General features: G+C 44.3%; 1 protein-coding gene across 2 annotated transcripts in view; it reads right to left on the minus strand.

The window, feature by feature from the left end:
* The window catches only part of smchd1 (structural maintenance of chromosomes flexible hinge domain containing 1), a 202,740-nt gene that overhangs the window by 147,720 nt on the left and 31,238 nt on the right, over positions 1-23,782 (minus strand). For both annotated transcript variants that reach the window (XM_078216072.1, XM_078216073.1), the window contains exons 4-9: positions 22,663-22,824; positions 22,414-22,496; positions 22,114-22,247; positions 1,670-1,784; positions 893-1,012; positions 223-389 (exon numbers count right to left, since the gene is read on the minus strand). In XM_078216072.1, coding sequence (XP_078072198.1) covers positions 223-389; positions 893-1,012; positions 1,670-1,784; positions 22,114-22,247; positions 22,414-22,496; positions 22,663-22,824 — 781 coding nt within the window. The remainder of the gene's footprint in view (positions 1-222; positions 390-892; positions 1,013-1,669; positions 1,785-22,113; positions 22,248-22,413; positions 22,497-22,662; positions 22,825-23,782) is intronic.

The raw sequence follows: 23,782 nt of genomic DNA on the forward strand, positions 1-23,782 counted from the left end.
GAAATCTTTTTTTCTAAGAAGCCTGTGAAAACCAAATAGTCCCAACAAAAAAAACTCTTGAAGAAAATTTTGATCTCGGTTCATGTGGGGCGGAAAGAGGGTTCTTGCACTGCAAGAGAAACTGTATTCATACTTGCATTTGAAGTGAAATGTTAACGAGTTAAAACTTGGACAATGGATAACAGAAAAAATATACTTTTAGGTTGAACATTTGTCACTTACGCCAACTGTCTAGTCCAAAGATGAAAGTAGCTTTTCAGGTACTGTACATGAGCTTGCTGAACTCCTGTGATTATTACTGCAGTAAAGTTTTTCTTGTTCTTTTCCTCCATAATGAGACTATGAAGGAATCGTTCATCTTCACTGGTGATGTGCATTGAATCAGTTGGCTATTTTAAAAAATGCATAACATTTTGTAACAAATTTTATTCACATATGAACTTGAAATAATTTAATACTAAAATCTCAAAATCACGCACACTACACTTGAGACTAGTTCAGTTTAGGAAACCTGGTGAGCATGGACGAGTTGGTCCGAAGGGCCTGTTTCTGTACTGTATATCTCTACAACTCCATGTACAGAATTCTCAATTAACCCATGTTTCAATGTAATTTAAAGTCAACTCTGAATGTCATTTTAAACCACCTTCTTCTAAATTAAACAATTAGTTACATACTTGGCAAACTTCCTTCCATTGCTTTAGAGATTCTCTGTCCCTCCATGAGATCCAGGTATCACCCATTATATAGATTTATCAATAAGAAAGCTATAATTTGCATCAATGTCAACAGGTTGCAAGACTCAAAAATATATTGGGAGGATGAAGTCAAATCCTTTAAATGGATTGCTATTTTTAGCACTGAAAGCCTTAGCAAGGAGTCAGTATTTTACCTTTCTGTTTCTGATGAATCCACTGTATATTGCTTCTTTATTTTTTTCCTTCTTTTCAAAATCATCTTTAGAAAGCATTAATTCATGTACATCTTGGGAATCTGCTGGTTTAGTTATCATCTACAGAAAAACACACAAAACATACTTTGCTAAAACATGCAGCGAGAAGACAAAATAAATTTCCACCAAAATAATCAGGACAGTAGCCAAATTGCCTGCTGTGGGGAATATGCATATGATGCTTGTAAACCAACTTTAATTTTCCTTTAAAATGAATGGGCATCCCAAAATTAAATTCAGAAGAGTACACAATTTATTTTATTTAACTAGTTTTCTGCACAAAGTTTTTTATTAAAATTCTATTTAACTCAACATTTCTCAAAGTTCAGAGATTTACTGACATACTGATTTACGTCAAATTATACAGATTGATTTTCTATGTAACTTCACATTGTATTCTCTCTCATTTGAGGAAGGGTCTGGACTTGTCACAACAAATTATGAAAGCACATCCAAGCCAAAAGGAAAAACGCCAAGATTAATTTAACGTGATAGTTTATTTAGCTACAGCTACTTCTGTTCAATCTAGATTTATGTAACAAAAATAATGATTCATCAAACCAGCAAGAACAATTACATTTCAGTTTTCTCAGGAAATTTTGGAAACAAAAACATTGCTCCAGCCAATTACTCTAAGTTAGTCAGAAATTGCTAAAAGCAATCTTTTACTGTTGAATTGAAATACTCTTGCTAATGGCTATGAATTTCTGAACTTACTCTTGTAGATTGGCCAATGAAGAACACTGCTTGTTTCCCGCCGACACCAAAATAGGAAATGTCACTATTGAGACTGCGAGGCACCACAGGTGGACGAACATATCCTGAATGATCACTGAGGAAATAAGATTTTATTTTTCATTAATTTTCCAACAAAAATGATTAAACTTAATAAACAATTTGAATGCTCACTCCAGTTTCTATTAGCAATAGTTTATTTGCAATGCCAGCATTTACTGCCCATTCTTAATTCCTCTTGAAAAGATGGTGGTGAGGCATCTTCGAGAACTACTATAGTCCATGTGTTGACAATATATATCAAGTGGTACCTACACAGCAATAACTTGCTCACTGATACATAGTTTGGGTTTCGTCAGGCTGATCTCATCGGCATGGTAGCACAGTGGTTAGCACTGCTGCTTCACAGCTCCAGGGACCTGGGTTCGATTCCCGGTGTAGAGTTTGTACATTCTCCTCGTGTTTGCGTGGGTTTCCTCCGGGTGCTCCGGTTTCCTCCCACAGTCCAAAGATGTGCGGTTTAGGTTGATTGGCCATGCTAAAAAATGCCCTTTAGTGTCCTGAGATGTGTAGGTTAGAGGGATTAGTGGGTAAATATATAGACATATGGGGGTAGGGCCTGGGTGGGATTGTGGTCGGTGCAGACTCGATGGGCCGAATGGCCTCTTTCTGTACTGTAGGGTTTCTATGATTTCTATGAACCTTGATCCGTACAGAGACAAAAGAATTGAAGTAAGATACAAGACGATGATGACTGAGTGTGACATCGAGGAGCCAGCAAAGCTCAGTGGGAATCAGGAGAAAACTCAACTGGCTGGACTAATACCTAGCACAATGGAATATGGTTGTGATTTTGAAGGTCAATTATTTCAGTGCCAGGCCATCGCTGCAGGAGTTCCTCAAGATAGTGCCCTAGCCCAACCACTCACAGCTTCTTTCTCAATTACCTTCCATCATCATAACGTCAGAAGTGGGGACGCTCGGTGGTGACTGTATAATATTTAGCACCATTCATGACTCCTCAGTTATCAACGTTCAGTAAGATGTGACAACCTGCAAGCTTGGGCTAATAAGCTGCAAGCTTTGTTCACGGAATGTCGGCAGTACAGGCTGGGCCAGTATTTATTGCCCAAGCCTAAATGACCTTGAAACAGTGATGAGCCACTTTCTTGAACAGCTGCAGTCTACCTGCTGTTAAGGGGGTTCCACAATTTTGATCCAGCAAAAGTGAAGGAACAGCAATATAGTTCCAAGTCAGGATGCTGGTGTTCCCATGCATCTGCTGCCCTCTTACTTCTAGGTGGTAAAGTTGTGGGTTTGGAAGGTGTAGACAAAAGAGGCTTCGTGAGTTGCTGCAGTGCAATTTGTATATGGTACACACTGGGGCGGCACAGTGGTTAGCACTGCTGCCTTACAGCGCCAGAGACTAGGGTTCGATTCCCGGCTTGGGTCACTGACTGTGCAGAGTCTGCACATTCTCCTGGTGTCTGTGTGGGTTTCCCCCCACAGTCCGAAAGGCGTGCTGGTTAGGTGCATTGGCCATGCTGAATTCTCCCTCAGTGTACCCGAACAGGCGCCAGAGTGTGACGACCAGGGGATTTTCACAGTAACTTCATTGCAGTGTTAATGTAAGCCTACTTGTGACACTAATAAACTAAAACTTATAAAAACTTAGCGTCGATGATATTCAATTTTTCATGGCACCCAAGTGACCATCTCCAACAAGACAGAATCTAACTAACTCCTCATGACATTCAATTATATTACCATTGCTGAATTCACCACTAACATCTTGGAGTTTAGCACTGACCAGAAACAATTGGACCAGCCTTATGAATACTGTGGCAACAAGAGCTGGTCCAATCCAAGGCTGGAAATGCTGCACTGAGTAACCCTTGCCCCTACTCCCTAAAGCCTGCCCAACATCAACAAGGCATAAGTGGACACAGTATTCTGGCATACATTAATGGTTTAAGGTGAGAAAATTGAGAGGAGTAAATTGCCATTCTCAGATTGGCAGGCTACAACTTGTAGGGTTCAGCAAGGATCAGTGTTTAGATCCCAGCTGCTCACAATCTATATCAATGATTTGGATATGGGGTCCAAATGCAATTTTCCAAGTTTGCTGATGACACAAAACTAGGTGGAAATGCAAGTTGTGAGGGTGATGCAAAGAAGCATGTAGGAGATTCAGACAGGATAATTGTGCAAGCAAGAACATGGCAGATGGAATATAATGTGGAAAATTGTTTTCCACTGTGGTAGACAGAACAGGAATATAGAGTACTTCTTAAATGGAGATGGATTGGAAGGTTGATGTCCAAAGTGATTTGGGTGTTGCGTCCATGGGTCAATGAAAGTTAACATGCAGGTTCAGTAAGCAATTAGGAAGGTGAATGGTATGTTGCCCTTCACTGCAAGGACATTTGAGCAGAGGAGTAAAGATACCTTACTGCAATTACATAGAGCCCCGGAGACCACACCTAGAGTACTGTTTGCAGTTTTGGTTTCCGTACCCAAGGAAGGAAATACTTGCCACAGAGGGAATGCAATAAATGTTCACTCAACAGATTTCTGGGATGATGGGATGACAGAATTGTCTTACGTGCAGAGATTGAGGAAACTCTGGAGCTCAAAAGAATGAGAAGTGAACTTACTGAGACATACAAAATTCTTACAGGGTAAGATGTTATATATTCTAGCTGCCATGTTTCTATTAGACAGGAAGGTTGTATCCCCTGGCTGGGGCGTGGGTGCAATCTACAGCCAGGGACACAGTCTCAGAACAGGGGCCATTGAGACATGGAGCAATTTTTTCATTCAAAGGGTCGCGAATCTTTGGAATTCTCTGCCCGAGGGGGCTGTGGAGGTTCAGTCATTGAATATGTTCAAGACAGATTAACAGATTTCTAGATAGTGAAGACAGTAAGGGACACAGTTGGTGCAGGAAAATGACATTCAGGTAGAACAGTCATGATGCAGCTGACTAGCAGGCTTGAAGAGCCAAATAGAGTCATAGAGGTTTACAGCATGAAAACAGGCCCTTCAGCCCAACTTGTCCATGTCGCCCTTTTTTTTTTTAAAACCCCGAAACTAATCCCAATTGCCTGCATTTGGTCCATATCCCTCCATACCCATGCAACAATTTAAATGCTTTTTAAAACATAAAATTGTACCCGCCTCTACTACCACCTCTGGCAGCTTGTTCTAGACACTCACCACCCTGAGAGAGAAAAAATTGCCCCTCTGGACAGTTCTGTATCTCTTCCCTCTCACCTTAATCCTATGCCCTCTAGTTTTAGACTCCCCTAACTTTGGGAAAAGATATTGACTATCTACCTTGTCTATGCCCCTCATTGTTTTATAGACCTCTATAAGGTCACCCCTCAGCCTCCTATGCTCCAGAGAAAAAAGTCCCAGTCTGTTCAGCCTCTCCTTATAACTCAATTCATCAAGTCCTGGTAACATCCTAGTAAATCTTTTCTGCACTCTTTCTAGTTTAATAATATCCCTTCTATAATAGGGTGATCAGAATTGCACACAGTATTCCAAGTGTGGCCTTACCAATGTCTTGTACAACTTCAACAAGCCATCCCAACTCCTGCATTCAATGTTCTGACCGATGAAACCAAGCATGCCGAATGCCTTCTTCACCACTCTGTCCATCTGTGACTCCACTTTCAAGGAGCTATGAACATGCACCCCCAGATCTCTTTGTTCTGTAACTCCCCCCAATGCCCTACCATTAACTGAGTAAGTCCTGCCTTGGTTCAATCTACCAAAATGCATCACCTCGCATTTGTCTAAATTAAACTCCATTTGCTATTCGTCAGCCCACTGGCCCAATTGATCAAGATCCCGCTGCAATTGGAGATAACCTTCCTCACTGTCCACCATGCCACCAATCTTGGTGTCATCTGCAAATTTACTAACCATGCCCCCTATATTCTCATCCAAATCATTAATATAAATGACAAATAACAGTGGGCCCAGCACTGATCCCTGATGCACGCCGCTGGTCACAGGCCTCCAGTTTAAAAAACAACACTCTACAACCACCCTCTGGCTTCTGTCAAGAAGCCAATTTTGTATCCATTTAGATACTTCACCCTGGATCCCGTGAGATTTAACTTTATGCAACAACCCACCATGCGGTACCTTGTCAAAGGCCTTGCTAAAGTCCATGTAGACAACATCAACTGCACTGCCCTCACATTGTTCCACTGGAACAAGCGGAGAGGGAGCAATTCGAGTGAGAAGAGCTGAAGGTATGAGACTTTGATTTTTACATTACTTTTTGTTGGAGTTTTTTTTCTAGTACAACAGGAAACAGGAAGTAGGCCGCGGAGAGGCCTGGGAAGGTTTTTGCCCAATAAATTTGAATGGGGAGGAAACCCGCGACACTACACCTGTAGGTTCTCCCACCCTCCCTCCTCCTCTAACCTTTCCAAATGGTCATATTTGAGAGCATTTTTTTTTCATTCTTTCATTTCCGCAAGTTTTCTAGAGGGATGTCAGAGAAGGCAGTGCAATGTTCCTCCTGCAGAATGTTTGAGGTAAGGGACGCCGTCAGTGTCCCTGCTGATTTCGCCTGTAGGAAGTGCACCCATCTGCAGCTCCTCAAAAACCGCGTTAGGGAACTGGAGCGAGAGCTGGATGAACTTCGGATCATTCGGGAGGCAGAAATGGCCATAGATAGAAGCTTCGGGGATGTAGTTACTCCGAAGAATGAAGATAGATGGGTAACGGAGAGAGGGGCTGGGAAGAAGCAGTCAGTACAGGGATCCCCTGTGGTTGTTCCCCTCGGCAACAAGTATACCGCTTTGGATACTGCTGAGGGGGATGACCTACCAGTGGTGGGCCGCGGTGACCGGATCTCCAGCACTGAGTCCGTCCCTGTGGCTCAGAAGGGAAGGTGGGGGGGAACAGGAGAGCAATAGTTATTGGGGACTCGATAGTCGGAGGGATAGATAGGAGGTTCTGTGGCAGCGAAAGACACTCACAGATGGGTATGTTGCCTCCCGGGTGCCAAGGTCCGTGACGTCTCGGACCATGTTTTCAGGATCCTTAAGGGGGAGGGGGAACAGTCACAAGTCGTGGCACACATCAGCACCAACGACATAGGTAAGAGAAGGGACGGGGATTTAAAACAGGAATTTAGGGAGCTAGGGTGGAAGCTAAGGGCCAAGACAAACCATGTTGTCATGCCTGGTTTGTTGCCGGTGCCACGTGCTAGCGAGTTGAGGAACAGGGAGAGAGTGCAGATAAACACGTGGCTGCAGGGATGGTGTAGGAGGGAGGGTTTCAGTTATGTGGATAATTGGATCACATTCTGCAGTGATAGTGGAGTCAGACACTTTAGGAACATTTAAGCGGTTATTGGATAGGCACATGGAGCACACCAGGATGATAGAGAGTGGGATAGCTTGATCTTGGTTTCAGATAAAGCTCGGCACAACATCGTGGGCCGAAGGGCCTGTTCTGTGCTGTACTGTTCTATGTTCTCTATTCTGGGGAAGGTGGGACCTGTACAAACAGGATGGGTTGCACCTGAACCAGAGGGGCACCAACATTCTGGGAGGGAAATTTGCTACGGCTCTTCAGGGGGCTTTAAACTAATTTGTCAGGGGGATGGGAAAATGAGCTGTAGCCCAGAAGCCAGTGTTGAGTGTAGTGAGGTACTGAGGAGGGAATCAAGGTCGCAGGAGTGTACCGGCAGACAAGAAGGTGGGTTGAAGTGTGTCTATTTCAATGCAAGGAGCATTCGGAATAAGGTAGGTCAACTTGGAGCGTGGATTGGTACTTGGGACTACGATGTTGTGGCCATTATGGAGACATGGTTAGAACAGGGACAGGAATGGTTGTTGGATGTTCCGGGGTATAGATGTTTCAGTAAGAGTAGGGAAGGTGGTAAAAGAGGTGGAGGAGTAGCATTGTTAATTAAGGATAGTTTAACGGCTGCAGAAAGGCAGTTTGAAGGGGATCTGCCTACTGAGGTAATATGGGCTGAAGTTAGAAATAGGAAAGGAGCGGTCACGTTGTTAGGGGTTTTCTATAGGCCTCCAAATAGTAATAGAGATGTGGAGGAAGAAATTGCAAAGCAGATTATGGATAGGTGTGGAGGTCACATGGTAGTTGTCATGGGTGACTTTAACTTTCCAAATACTGATTGGAACCTTTATAGGTCGAATAGTCCGGATGGGGCAGTTTTTGTACAGTGTGTGCAGGAGGATTTCCTGACACAATATGTGGATAGGCCGACAAGAGGTGGTGCTACTTTGGAATTGGTACTGGGTAATGCACCGGGCCAAGTGTTAGATTTGTTTGTGGGAGAGCACTTTGGAGATAGTGACCACAATTCGGTGTCTTTCACTATTGCAATGGAGAGGGATAGGGCCATACGGCAGGGCAAAGAAACACAAAGTTGTGATAGTAGGGGATTTTAATTTTTCACATATAGATTGGGACTCGCATACTGTTAAAGGTTTAGATGGGGTAGAGTTTGTAAAATGTGTTCAGGAGAATTTTCTACATCAGTATATAGAGGTGCCAACTAGAGAGGATGCGATATTGGATCTCCTATTGGGAAATGAGTTAGGGCAGGTGATGGATGTGAGTGTGAGGGAACACTTTGGATCCAGTGATCATAGTGCCATGAGTTTCAACCTGATCGTGGATAAGGATAGATCTGGTCCTCGGGTTGAAGTTCTGAACTGGAAAAAGGCCAAATTTGATGAAATGAGAAGGGATCTGGGAAGTGTGGATTGGCACAGGCTGTTCTCTGGTAAGGATGTAAATGGAAAGTGGGATGCCTTCAAAGGAGAAATTTTGAGAGTGCAGAGTTTGTATGTTCCTGTCAGGATTAAAGGCAAAGTAAATAGGAATAAGGAACCTTGGTTCTCGAGGGAGATTGTAACACTGATTAAGAGGAAGAGAGAGTTGTATGAAATGTACAGGCAGCAAGGAACACATCAGATGCTCGAGGAGTATAAAAAGTGCAAGAAGCTACTTAAGAGGGAAATCAGGAGGGCTAAAAGACATGAGGTTGCTTTGGCAGACAGAGTGAAGGAAAATCCAAAGAGCTTCTATAGGTATGTTAGGAGCAAAAGGATAGTGAGGGATAAAATTGGTCCTCTTGAAGACCAGAGTGGTAGACTGTGTATGGAACCAAAAGAGATGGGGGAGATACTAAATGGTTTTTTTGCATCCGTATTTACGGAGGAAACGGGCATGGAATCGACGGAAATAGGGCAAACAGGTAGGGAGGTCATGGAACCTTTACAGATTAAAGGGGAGGAGGTGCTCTCTGTCTTGAGGCAAATCAGAGTGGATAAATCCCCAGGACCAGACAGGGTATTCCCATGGAACTTGAGGGAAGCTAGTGTTGAACTTGCAGGGGCCCTGGCAGACATATTTAAAATGTCAGTATTCACGGGGGAGGTGCCGGATGATTGGAGGGTGGCTCATGTTGTTCCGTTGTTTAAAAAAGGTTCCAAAAGAAATCCGGGAAATTATAGGCCAGTAAGTTTGACGTCGGTGGTGGGCAAGTTATTGGAAGGTATGATAAGGGATAGGATCTACAAATATTTGGATAGACAGGGGCTTATTAGGGAGAGTCAACATGGCTTTGTGCATGGTAGGTCACGTTTGACCAATCTATTAGAGTTTTTCGAGGAGGTTACCAGGAAAGTGGATGAAGGGAAGGCGGTGGATGTTGTCTACCTGGATTTCAGCAAGGCCTTTGACAAGGTCTCTCATGGGAGGTTAGTTAGGAAGGTTCAGTCGCTAGGTATACATGGGAAGTTAGTAAATTGGATTAGACACTGGCTCAATGGAAGAACACAGTAAGAAGTTTAACAACACCAGGTTAAAAGTCCAACAGGTTTATTTGGTAGCAAAAGCCACACAAGCTTTCGGAGCTGCAAGCCCCTTCTTCAGGTGAGTGGGAATTCCCACTCACCTGAAGAAGGGGCTTGCAGCTCCGAAAGCTTGTGTGGCTTTTGCTACCAAATAAACCTGTTGGACTTTAACCTGGTGTTGTTAAACTTCTTACTGTGTTTACCCCAGTCCAACGCCGGCATCTCCACATCAATGGAAGAAGCCAGAGAGTGGTTGTGGAGGATTGCTTCTCTGAGTGAAGGCCTGTGACTAGTGGTGTGCCGCAGGGATCGGTGTTGGATCCATTGTTGTTTGTCATCTATATCAATGATCTGGATGATAATGTGGTAAATTGGATCAGCAAGTTTGCTGATGATACAAAGATTGGAGGTGTAGTGGACAGTGAGGAAGGTTTTCAAAGCTTGCAGAGGGATTTGGACCAACTAGAAAAATGGGCTGAAAAATGGCAAATGGAATTTAACGCAGACAAGTGTGAGATATTGCACATTGGAAGGACAAACCAAAGAAGAACGTACAGGGTAAATGGTAGGACTCTGAAGAGTGCAGTTGAACAGAGGGATCTGGGAATACAGGTACAGAATTCCCTAAAAGTGACGTCACAGGTGGATAGGGTCGTAAAGAGTGCCTTTGGTACATTGGCCTTTATAAATCGGAGTATCGAGTATAAAAGTTGGAGTGTTATGGTAAGGTTATATAAGGCATTGGTGAGGCCGAATTTGGAGTATTGCGTACAGTTTTGGTCACCTAGTTACAGGAAGGATGTAAATAAGGTTGAAAGAGTGCAGAGAACGTTCACAAGGATGTTGCCGGGACTTGAGAAGCTGAGTTACAGAGAGAGATTGAATAGGTTGGGACTTTATTCCCTGGAGCGTAGAAGATTGAGGGGAGATTTGATAGAGGTGTATAAGATTTTGATGGGTATAGATAGAGTGAATGCAAGCAGGCTTTTTCCGCTGAGGCTAGGGGAGAAAAAAACCAGAGGGCATGGGTTAAGGGTAAAAGGAGAAAAGTTTAAATGGAATATTAGGGGGGGCTTCTTCACGCAGAGAGTGGTGGGAGTGTGGAATGAGCTGCCGGATAAAGTGGTAAATGCATTTTAACATTTAAGAAAAACTTGGACGGGTTCATGGATGAGAGGGGTGTGGAGGGATATGGTCCAAGTGCAGGTCAGTGGGACTAGGCAAAAATGGTTCGGCACAGACAAGAAGGGCCAAAAGGCCTGTTTCTGAGCTGTAATTTTCTATGGTTCTATGGCAAGGTTTATAATTGGGGGAGGGGGTAATTATGATGCGATTAGGCGGGAATTAGGGAGCATAAGATGGGAACAGAAACCGTCAGGGAAAGGCACAAATGAAAAGTGGAGCTTGTTCAAGGAACAAATACTGCGTGTCCTTGATAGGTATGTCCCTGTCAGGCAGGGAGGAAATGGACGAGTGAGGGAACCATGGTTCACAAAAGAGGTTGAACGTCTTGTCAAGAGGAAAAGGGAAGCATATGTAAGGATGAGAAAGCAAGGTTCAATTGGTACGCTTGAGGGTTACAAGGTAGCAAGGAATGAGCTAACAAAATGGCTTAGGAGAGCCAGGAGGGGGCATGAGAAGTCCTTGGCGGGTCAGATCAAGGAAAACCCCAAGGCTTTTTACTCTTATGTGAGAAGTAAAAGAATGACCAGGGTAAGGTTAGGGCCGGTCAAGGACAGTAGTGGGAACTTGTGCATGGTGTCAGAAGGGATAGGAGAGGCGATGAATGAATACTTTTCTTCAGTGTTCATCAAGGAGGGGGGCCTTCTTAGAACCATAGAACCATAGAAAATTACAGCTCAGAAACAGGCCTTTTGGCCCTTCTTGTCTGTGCCGAACCATTTTTTGCCTAGTCCCACTGACCTGCACTTGGACCATATCCCTCCACACCCCTCTCATCCATGAACCCGTCCAAGTTTTTCTTAAATGTTAAAATGCATTTACCACTTTATCCGGCAGCTCATTCCACACTCCCACCACTCTCTGCGTGAAGAAGCCCCCCCCTACCAAGCGTACCAATTGAACCTTGCTTTCTCATCCTTACATATGCTTCCCTTTTCCTCTTGACAAGACGTTCAACCTCTTTTGTGAACCATGGTTCCCTCACTCGTCCATTTCCTCCCTGCCTGACAGGGACATACCTATCAAGGACACGCAGTATTTGTTCCTTGAACAAGCTCCACTTTTCATTTGTGCCTTTCCCTGACGGTTTCTGTTCCCATCTTATGCTCCCTAATTCCCGCCTAATCGCATCATAATTACCCCCTCCCCCAATTATAAACCTTTTTGAGGATGAGTGTGTGACACAGGCTGATAGGCTGGAGGAGGTAGATGTTCTGAGGGAAGATGTATTAGCAATTTTGAAAAATCTGAGGGTCAATAAGTCCCCTGGGCCAGATGGGATATATTCTAGGATTCTTTGGGAGGCAAGGGATGAGATTGCAGAGCCTTTGGCTTTGATCTTTGGGTCCTCACTGTCCACGGGCAGAGTGCCAGAGGACTGGAGAGTGGCGAATGTTGTGCCTCTGTTCAAGAAAGGAAATAGGAATGACCCTGGTAATTATAGGCCAGTTAGTCTTACTTCGGTGGTAAGTTAATGGAAAAGGTCCTGAGGGATAGGATTTATGACCATTTGGAAAGATGCAGCTTAATCTGGGATAGTCAACATGGATTCGTGAAGGGTAAGTCTTGCCTCATAAATTTGATTAAATTCTTTGAGGAGTAACTAGGTGTGTAGATGAAGATAGAGCAGTTAATGTCGTATAAGGTGCTTGATAAGGTTCCCCATGGTCGGCTCATGAAGAAAGTAAAGAGGTGTGGGATAGAGGGAGATTTGGCTGATTGGATAAGTATCTGGCTATCTCATAGAAGACAGAGGGTGGTGGTGGATGGAAAATTTTCAGACTGGAGACCAGTTACCAGTGGTGTACCACAGGGATCAGTGTTGGGTCCTCTGCTATTTGTGATTTTTATCAATGACTTGGAGGAGGGGGCTGAAGGGTGGATCAGTAAATTTGCTCATGACTCCAGGATTGGTGGAGGGCTGTTGTAGGCTGCAAAGAGACATTGATAGGATGCAGAGCTGGGCCGAAAAATGGCAGATGGAGTTTGACCCTGATAAATGCGAGGTGATTCATTTTGGTAGGACAAATTTGAATGCGGATTACAGGGTCAACGGCAAGGTTCTGAGGAATGTGGAGGAACAGAGAGATCTTGGGGTTCATATCCACAGATCTCTGAAGGTTGCCACTCAAGTGGATAGAGCCGTGAAGGCGGCCTATAGTGTGTTAGCGTTTATTAACAGGGGGTTTGAGTTTAAGAGCCGTGGGGTTATGCTGCAACTGTACAGGACCTTGGTGAGACCACATTTGGAATAGTGCGCGCAGTTCTGGTCACCTCATTATAAGGATGTGGAAGCATTGGAAAGAGTGCAAAGGAGATTTACCAGGATGCTGCCTGGTTTGAAAGGTAGGTCTTATGAGGAACGGTTAAGGGAGCAAGGGCTTTTCTCTTTAGAGCGGAGGAGGATGAGCGGCGACTTAATAGTGGTTTATAAGATGATGAGGGGGATAGATAGAGTGGACGTTCAGAGACTATTTCCTCGGGTGGATGTAGCTATTACTAGTGGGCATAACTATAAGGTTCATGGTGGGAGATACAGGAAGGATGTCCGAGGAAGGTTCTTTACTCAGTGGTTGGAGTGTGGAATGGACTGCCTGCTTTGATAGTGGAGTTGGACACTTTAGGAACTTTCAAGCGGTTATTGGATAGGCACATGGAGCACACCGGAATGATAAGGAGTGGGATAGCTTGATCTTGGTTTCGGACAAAGCTCGGCACAACATCAAGGACCAAAGGGCCTGTACTGTTCTATGTTCTATCTACCTTCTTGATTACCCTTTCAAAAAACTCAATCAAATTTGTGAGACATGATTTTCCACAGACAAAGCCATGCTGACTGTCCCTAATCAGTCCTTGTATCTCTAAATGCCTGTAGATCCTGTCTCTCAAAATACCTTCCAACAATTTACCCACCACAGATGTGAGGCTAACTGGCCTGTAGTTCCCAGGCTTTTCCCTGCAGCCCTATTCCCTGCTCCTATTTTCTATGTCCCCAGGTCTAGGGAATGATAGAATATTCTCCACTTGCCTGGACATGTGTCCCAACATCATCCAGAACAAAGCCTACTTGATCAGCATCCTATCCACCACCATAACCATTCATCCCCTCCGTCACCAATGCATGGTGGCAGCACTGTTTACCAACTGCAAGTTGCACTCTTCAAGCATCTTTTCATGTGCCTTCCAACCCTGCAAACTCTCCCACCTTTAATGACAAGGGCAGCAGAAGCATGGGAACACTGCCAACTGCAAGTTTCCCTCCAAACCAAACACCACCTTGACCTAGAACAAAGAACAGTACAGCACAGGAAACAGGCCCTTCGGCCCTCCAAGCCTGTGCCGCTCCTTGGTCCAACTAGACCAATCGTTTGTATCCCTCCATTCCCAGGCTGCTCATGTGACTATCCAGGTAAGTCTTAAACGATGTCAGCGTGCCTGCCTCCACCACCCTACCTGGCAGCGCATTCCAGGCCCCCACCACCCTCTGTAAAAAACATCCCTCTAATATCTGAGTTATACATCGCCCCTCTCACCTTGAGCCCCTGACCCCTCGTGAACGTCACTTCTGATCTGGGAAAAAGCTTCCCACCGTTCACCCTATCTATACCCTTCATAATCTTGTATACCTCTATTAGATCTCCCCTCATTCTCCCTCTTTCCAGGGAGAACAACCCCAGTTTACCCAATCTCTCCTCATAGCTAAGACCCTCCATACCGGGCAACATCCTGGTAAACCTTCTCTGCACTCTCTCTAACGCCTCCACGTCCTTCTGGTAGTGCGGCGACCAGAACTGGACGCAGTACTCCAAATGTGGCCTAACCAGCGTTCTATACAGCTGCATCATCAGACTCCAGCTTTTATACTCTATACCCCATCCTATAAAGGCAAGCATACCATATGCCTTCTTCACCATCTTCTCCACCTGTGTTGCCACCTTCAAGGATTTGTGGACGTGCACACCTAGGTCCCTCTGTGTTTCTATACTCCTGATGACTCTGCCATTTATTGTATAACTCCTCCCTACATTATTTCTTCCAAAATGCATCACTTCGCATTTATCCGGATTAAACTCCATCTGCCACCTCTCCGCCCAATTTTCCAGCCTATATCCTGCTGTATTGCCCGACAATGCTCTTCGCTATCCGCAAGTCCAGCCATCTTCGTGTCATCCGCAAACTTGCTGATTACACCAGTTACACCTTCTTCCAAATCATTTATATATATCACAAATAGCAGAGGTCCCAGTACAGAGCCCTGCGGAACACCACTGGTCACACACCTCCAGCCGGAAAAAGACCCTTCGACCACTACCCTCTGTCTCCTGTGGCCAAGCCAGTTCTCCACCCATCTAGCCACTTCTCCTTGTATCCCATGAGCCTTAACCTTCTTAACCAACCTGCCATGTGGGACTTTGTCAAATGCCTTACTGAAATCCATATAGACGACATCCACGGCCCTTCCTTCATCAACCGTTTTTGTCACTTCCTCAAAAAACTCCACCAAATTTGTAAGGCACGACCTCCCTCTTACAAAACCATGCTGTCTGTCACTAATGAGATTGTTCCGTTCTAAATGCACATACACCCTGTCTCTAAGAATCCTCTCCAACAACTTCCCTACCACGGACGTCAAGCTCACCGGCCTATAATTTCCTGGGTTATCCCTGCTACCCTTCTTAAACAACAGGACCACATTCGCTATCCTCCAATCCTCAGGGACCTCACCCGTGTCCAAAGAAGCGACAAAGATTTCCGTCAGAGGCCCAGCAATTTCATCTCTCGTCTCCCTGAGCAGTCGAGGATAGATGCCATCAGGCCCTAGGGCTTTGTCAGTTTTAATGTTCCCTAAAAAACCTAACACTTCCTCTCTTGTAATGGAGATATTCTCCAACGGGTCAACACCTCATAGAATCATAGAAACCCTACAGTGCAGAAGGAGACCATTCGGCCCATCGAGTCTGCACCGACCACAATCCCACCCAGGCCCTACCCCCACATATTTACCCACTAATCCCTCTAACCTACGCATCTCAGGACGCTAAGGGGCAATTTGTAACCTGGCCAATCAACCTAACCTGCATATCTTTGGACTGTGGGAGGAAACCGGAGCACCCGGAGGAAACCCACGCAAACACGAGGAGAATGTGCAAACTCCACACAGACAGTGACCCGAGCCGGGAATCGAACCCAGGACCCTGGAGCTGTGAAGCAGCAGTGCTAACCACTGTGCTACCGTGCCACCCTCCCTCCCTCCCTGAGAGGTCCGATTTTCTCCCTGACAACTCTTTTGTTCCTAACGACAACTCTTTTGTTCCTAACTGTATCACCATTCCTTCACTGCTGATGGCCCAAAATCCTGGAACTCCTGAAGATGCACCTACACTACATGGACTGCAACAGTTCAAGAAGGCAACTCAACACTAACTTCTCAAGGACAATTAAGGATGGGAAATAAATGTTGACCTAGCCAATGATGTCCATATCGCAATAAAGAATAAATGAAAGGTACACCCACAAGGTTTTTCTCTGTAGTGGCTTACTATAACATTTCCAAGAGAATTCTGTAATTACATATAGGCCAGGCCAGGCAAGGACAGCAGGTTTCTTCCACTATAGGACGTGGAGGGGTTAGCACTGCTGCCTCACAGCACCAGGGACCCAGGTTCAATTCCCAACTTGGGTCACTGTCTGTGCGGACTCTTACATTTTCCCTGCGTCTGCGCGGGTTTCCTCCGGGTGCTCCGGTTTCCTCCCACAGTCCGAAAGACATGCTGGTTAGATGCATTGGCCGTGCTAAATTTTCCCTTGGTGTATCCGGACAGGGGCCGGAGTGTGGCGACTAGGGGATTTTCACAGTAACTTCATTGCAATGTTAATGTAAGCTTACTTGTGACACTAATAAATAAACTTTAAAATTTTAAAAAAAAGGATGAACCAGGTGAGATTTTACAACACTCTAGTATTTCCATGATCATTATTGATGAGACTCGCATTTTATTCCAGATTAATGAATTGAATTCAAATTTGTTCAGCTGTCATGGTGGAATTTGAACTCATGACATTAGTCTGGTCCAATGATGTTATATCGGGTATATATCAATATGTAAAAGATTTGAAACATAGTGATCTCCAGATGCTTCCATGTTTCAAATGCATTTCAGGGATATCTTCAACACAATCTTGTTTTTAAACTGCAAGTCAGATAATGCAGAGGAATAATTACTGACTAATTGCTAAGAACGGCAAGTTTAAATTCAGAACTTTAACTGGAACAAAGTACAATTTTAATTGTTTACATGCCGGTGCAGGTAGTTTTGACAACATTAGTTGCAATCAAAACAATGAAGGCAGATTATCAGAGAATATAAAGAGTTATATAACTCATCAAGATTGATCTATAGTCTTTCAAGTTATTTGTCAACATTCCTGCGTGCAGATGAGTAACTTCAACATTAACTCCATCATTTATCCAAGGACAACGATTCACTTAATCAAATAATCACAAGGAAAGCACAACCAAGGTTTCTATGGCCATCCTGAAAACACTCAGAGTTATCTTGCTTCATCAGATTATTGAAGGATATGGTTTAGATTTTTTTTTTAAAAATGTATTACATTTATCAGAAGTAGCCTGTGTAACATCAATAGTACAACATAATAGCGGAACAAAGTTTAGCTTAAAAGCATCAGTTACGCAACCATAGCTAGTTTTTAAATATATAGACCTGCACGGTGGCACAGTGCTGCCTCACAGCACCAGGGACCCGCGTTCGATTCCCAGCTTGGGTCACAGTCTTGCGGAGTTTACTCATTCTCTCTGTGTTTGTGTGGGTTTCCTCCCACAGTCCGAAATACATGCTGGTTAGGTGCATTGACCATACTAAATTCTCCCTCAGTGTACCCAAACTGACGCCGAAGTGTGGTGACTAGGGGATTTTCACAGTGACTCCTTTGCAGTGTTAATGTAAGCCTACATGTGATCCTAATAAATAAACTTAAAAACTTAAATATATAAAACAAGATTAGATAGGGACAGCAGTGCGAATGTTGTGGTGTAGCTATAGTTCTGAAAGGTTGGGAACGAACATTATGATCTCTGGCAACCAGTTTATAGGAGCCCTTAGAGTAGTCATAGTGTCATGCTAATTTTAAATCAGGAATACAGTAAATATATATAAATCAGGGGAATGCAGTAATCATAGAAACATAGAAAGAAACACAGAAAAACTACGGCACAAAACAGGTCCTTCGGCCCCACAAGTTGTGCCGAACATATCCCTTCCTTTTAGACCTACCTATAACCCTCCAACCTATTAAGTCCCATGTACTCATCCAGGAGTCTCTTAAAAGACCCTATTGAGTTTGCCTCCACCACCACTGACGGCAGCCGATTCCACTCGCCCACCACCCTCTGTGTGAAAAACTTCCCCCTAACATTTCCCCTGTACCTACCCCCCAGCACCTTAAACCTGTGTCCTCTCGTAGCAGCCATTTCCACCCTGGGAAAAAGCCTCAGAGCCCACCCGATCTATGCCTCTCAACATCTTATATACCTCTATTAGGTCTCCTCTGATCCTACGTCTCTCCAAGGAGAAGACCGAGCTCCCTCAGCCTATCCTCATAAGGCATGCCACTCAATCCAGGCAACATCCTTGTAAATCTCCTCTGCACCCTTTCAATCTTTTCCACATCCTTCCTGTAATGAAGCGACCAGAACTGAGCACAGTATTCCAAGTGGGGTCTGACGAGGGTCTTATATAGCTGCATCATTATCCCCGGACTCCTAAACTCAATCCGATTGATAAAGGCCAGCACACCATACGCCTTCTTAACCACCTCCTCCACCTGCAGGGCCAATTTTAGAGTCCTATGGACCCAGACCCCAAGGTCCTTCCGATCCTCTACAGTACTAAGAGTCTTTCCCTTTATATTGTACTCCTTCATCCCATTTGACCTGCCAAAATGGACCACTACGCATTTATCTGGGTTGAAGTCCATCTGCCACTTCTCTGCCCAGTCTTGCATCCTATTTATGCCCCTCTGTAACTTCTGACATTCCTCCAGACTATCCATAACCCCACCAACCTTCGTGTCGTCAGCAAACTTATCAACCCATCCCTCCACTTCCTCATCCAGGTCATTTATGAAAATGACAAACAGCAAGGGTCCCAGAACAGATCCCTGGGGCACACCACTGGTGACCGATCTCCATTTAGAAAAAGACCCATCTATACCCACTCTCTGCATCCTTTGGGCAAGCCAGTTCTGGATCCACAGGGCAGCAGCCCCTTGGATCCCTTGCCCTCTCACTTTTTCTAGAAGCCTTGCATGGGGGACCTTATCGAACGCCTTGCTAAAATCCATATAAACCACATCTACCGCTTTCCCTTCGTTAATGTGGTTAGTCACATTTTCGAAGAACTCCACCAGGCTCGTAAGGCACGATCTGCCTTTGACAAAGCCAGGCTGAGTATTCTTGAGCATACTAAACCTCTCCAAATGCTCATAAATCTTGTCCCTCAGGATCTTCTCCATCAGCTTACCAACCACTGAGGTTAGACTCACCGGTCGGTAATTTCCTGGGCTATCCCTATTCCCCTTCTTGAAAATAGGAACCACATCCGCAATCCTCCGGCACCTCTCCCGTCTCTATCGACGACGCAAAGATCATCGCCAGAGGCTCTGCAATCTCTTCCTTCGCCCCCCCCACAGTAACCTGGGGTACATCCCATCTGGACCCGGCGACTTATCTATTTTGATGCCATTCAAAGATTCCAGCACAACCTCTTTGTTAAAGTCCACATACTCAATCTTTTCAGTCCACTGCAAGCCCGCAGTACATCCACCTAGGTCCTTCTCCTCTGTGAAAACCGAGGCAAAATACTCATTAAGCACCTCTGCCATTTCTCCTGGTTCCGTACAGATTTTTCCGCCTTCACCTTTTATAGGCCCTATTCTTTCACGTCTCATCCTTTTACTCTTCACATATTTATAGAACGCCTTAGGGTTTTCCTTAATCCTACCTGCCAAGGCCTTCGCGTGACCCCTTCTGGCTCTCCTAATTTCCTTCTTTAGTCCCTTCCTACAAGCCGTATACTCATCTAGATCCTATCTTCGCCAAGCTCTCTGAACCTTTTGTACGCTTTCCTTTTCTTCTTGACTAGGTTCCGCACAGCTTTCGTGCACCACGGTTCCTTTAACCTACCAACTCCTCCCTGTCTGCTCGGAACGTTGTCCTGTAGAACTCTAGACAGACATTCCTTGAAAAACTGCCACCTCTCTTCAGTACATTTCCCCGAGAATACCTCCTTCCAATTTACTCCTCTAATTTGCTGCCTTATGTCTTCATGCTGGACTTTAATCTTAAAATAAAGTTAAAGTTTATTTATTAGTCACAAGTAGGCTTACATTAACACTGCAATGAAGTCACTGTGAAAATCCCCTAGTCGCCACTCCGGCGCCTGTTTAGGTACACTGAGGGGGAACTTAGCATGGCCAATCCACCTAACCTGCACATCTTTGGACTGTGGGAGGAAACTGGAGCAGCCGGAGGAAACCCACGCAGACATGAGGAGAACATGCTGACTCCACCCAGACAGTGACCCAAGCCGGGAATCAAACCCGGGTCTCTGACGCGGTGAGGTAGCAGTGCTAACCACTGTGCCACCATGCCGCCTTCATGTAGTGGATGTAATCTTCATATAGTGGATGAACCCAATTTGCTATATGTGAAGGACAAGTTCATGGAATATATTCAAAACATTTGAGATCATTACATCAAGAAATCAATCGAGGAGTAGGCAATTTGAGATCTAGTATTCTTTGATGACTCAGGATTAATTCATAGAATCCCTACATTGCAGGAGTAGGCCATTCGACTCATGAAGTCTACACCAACTCTCTGACAAGACAATCTTACCAGGCCCCCTCTCCCACCAACCCCACACATTTATCATGACTAATCCAGCTAACCTAGACATCTTTGGACACCAAGGAGCAACTTACCATTGCCGATCCACCTTACCTGCACATCTTTGGATTGTGGGAGGAAACTGAAGCAGGTAGAGGAAACCCACACAGACACAGGGAGAATGTGCAAACTCCACACAGACAATCACCTAAGGTCTGTATTGAACCTGGCTTCCCGGCACTGTGAGGCAGCAGCGCTAACCATTGTGGTCATATGCTTAAGTTTGCATTGGGTTTGTGTGTAATTTAGTAAAAGGGCTTAAATATGAACAAAGTATGTAGGTATGAGGGATGAATTTGGGCAAGGTAGATTGGGAACCCAAATTAAACGATACGACACAGTAGATAGAAAAGGCAAACATTTATAGGATTCACTCAAAATTCTTATTTCTCTCAAGGAATTAAATCCACATGGAAAAATGGCCCATCCATGGCTATAAAGTTAAAGATAACATTCGATCAAAGGAGGTGGCTGACGATGCTGTCACAAAGAGCAGTAAAGCCTGAGGGTTGGGAGATCAAAATTCAAAGGATCGTAAAGACGTCGATAACACAAGGTGGTAGAAGACCAAACTAGCATGAGACAAAAACCCTCAAAAGCCATGGCACGTATATAAAAAAGGGAGAGAGTAACTGGAGTAAATCTATGGCTGTTAGAGGCTGAGACAGAAGATTAAGCATGGAAGATTATAGTGGAGATTGCATTCGCCTCATCCCCATCCCGAGAGATACTGGGTACACAGTAGTGAATGAACTCTCCATGGCATATGCCTGGTGGGATCCAGAGGAGTGCAAATCACAACATCTGGCATGAGGCACACACAAACTGAGAGGCAATCTTACCGCGGCAAGTCCACCTAACCTGCATGCCTTTGAACTGTATGAGGAAACCAGAGCACCCAGCAAAAACCCACGCAAACATGGGAAGATTGTGCAAACTCCACAGATACAGACACCCAAGGCTAGAACCTTGGGTGTTAACCGCTGTGCCACCATGCCACTCTCGAGATATTAAATGCTATCATACATATCTCCACGCGAGAAGACACACAACATATTCCTGAAGTAGTATTGAATCATTTTCATTCGTACTTACTCTAATTCCCCTGACACTTTAGCACGACCAATCAACCTAGCCTGCACATCTTTGTGGCTTCCTCCCACACTCCAAATAGGGCTAGGTTGATTGACCATGGTAAATTGCCCCTTAGTGTCAAGGGGTTAGCAGGGTAAATATGTGGGGTTAAGGGATAGGTCCTGGGAGGGATTGCTGCCGGTGCAGAATCGATGGGCCGAGTGGCCTCCTCCCGCACTGTAGGGATTCTATGATTGGATTTCATAAAGCACATCGATAACATGTCACACAAGGTGTTATTATACAAAATTAGGTCTCACGATTATATGTGAAAAACAAACCTTTCAACGTCATCATCTGTTCTGGTGAACTTAGACAGTCGATACACCGCCCAATTATTAAGCTGCTTAGATGTCATTCCCCTCCCGTTGTCAATTACAGCTACTGCTGATTTGCCTTGAGATTCATCAAACAACTAAAAAAGAGAAATAGACCATTACAATTGGAATCAGAGAATAATCTGGGGAGCATTTGAAATATATCAACAGTACTAGTCAAGTTCCGATAGTCTTAACTCCACATCTGCAAATCTAAATGAGATCTGCAGTTTTCAAATTTGTTTTAACATATATATTACTCACCAGTCGGACCTGTATGTTACGAATTCCTTTGTTGCTTGCTGTTGCAGATAATGAGTTATCTATCAGCTCAGCAAAGGCAAATGCTGTTTAGTTAAAATAAAAGGTTAGTTGTGTTTGGCAACACTTGAAGCCATGTTCTAATCTAAGTAATTCAACATGTTGAGAGCAAGAAATCTAGAACAGCATCTCTAATTTGAATTTATTTTCTGCAATGTTATTCAAATTAAATGGTGCAAATCATATACTTACGCAATGGAGTCTGTCCTTCACTGGCATAGTATTCATACATGCCACTTTTAACCAATGTATCATAGTGTGGAAGAAAGTCAATTCGCTCCCTTGTTGCTGAGGGCAGTATTTGGTCGACTGAGTGAAGTATATACAAAGTGGTGCCATCTTTAACACTTTTTTCTAAGGTTGAAAAAAAAAGCAAAACTAGTAAAATGCATTTCCAATTAATTAATGACTTGAAATTATACACAAGGCACAAAAATGCCTTCAATATAGTGAACTCAAATACAAAGGACAGACATCTGTGAACAAATTTGCAATATTAAACTAAATCTGTAAAAAAGAACTATCTTAATATACAATGTGCAAACACATTAAATGGGCATTTTGCATGAGATAAATGGAGATGAGACAATGTTTTTCACTCAGAGGATCTTGAGTCTTTGGAACTCACTTCACGAAAAGGTTGTTGAATATAGGAGGGATGCAGATTTAAGGTTACTAGATCAGCCATGATCTTTTTAAATGGTGGCGCAGACTCGATGCGCTGAATGGCCTACCCCTGATCCCTGTTCATATGTTCTGTAACATGCAGAGTCCACATGTAACCACAGGTTCTGCTTTTTGCACATGCTGTAGATGTGTGGTACAGCAACCTGTTACTTAAAGGTTGACATTGTAAATTCTCAGTGTTCATGAGGGCTGCCATGAAAAGTTACATGATGCTTCATTTTAACCAATTAGTCATGTAACATTGACTTGAGTCAAGATCCAGAGCAGCAAAATCCAGTCTTAGGTTTGTGATGTGTGCCGGGGCCTTGCTGAAGTCCTGACACACACGTGCTTGAATTTCCCAGGAAGTTTAAACTGCCAGTGGATTGATTTCCACTGCCCCAGGCATTATGCTATTATCTCTTACACTGACCTGTGTTGGAGACTTGGATCAGATGCACAGGACTTACCTGGAAATATTGCGCTGATATAACTTAATTAACCAGTGTACCTGAATTGAGTCACCCACAAATCTGACCCAACTCTCTCTCCAGCCAGTCTAACACCCACATCCCGTACCCCAACCTACCACCCACCCACTGAAACATTTGAGACCTTTAAGAACTTATCTGAATACAGCAGCTGT

Source organism: Mustelus asterias, chromosome 7 (assembly GCF_964213995.1).
Source record: "Mustelus asterias chromosome 7, sMusAst1.hap1.1, whole genome shotgun sequence".
Classification (NCBI taxonomy): Eukaryota; Metazoa; Chordata; class Chondrichthyes; order Carcharhiniformes; family Triakidae; genus Mustelus; species Mustelus asterias.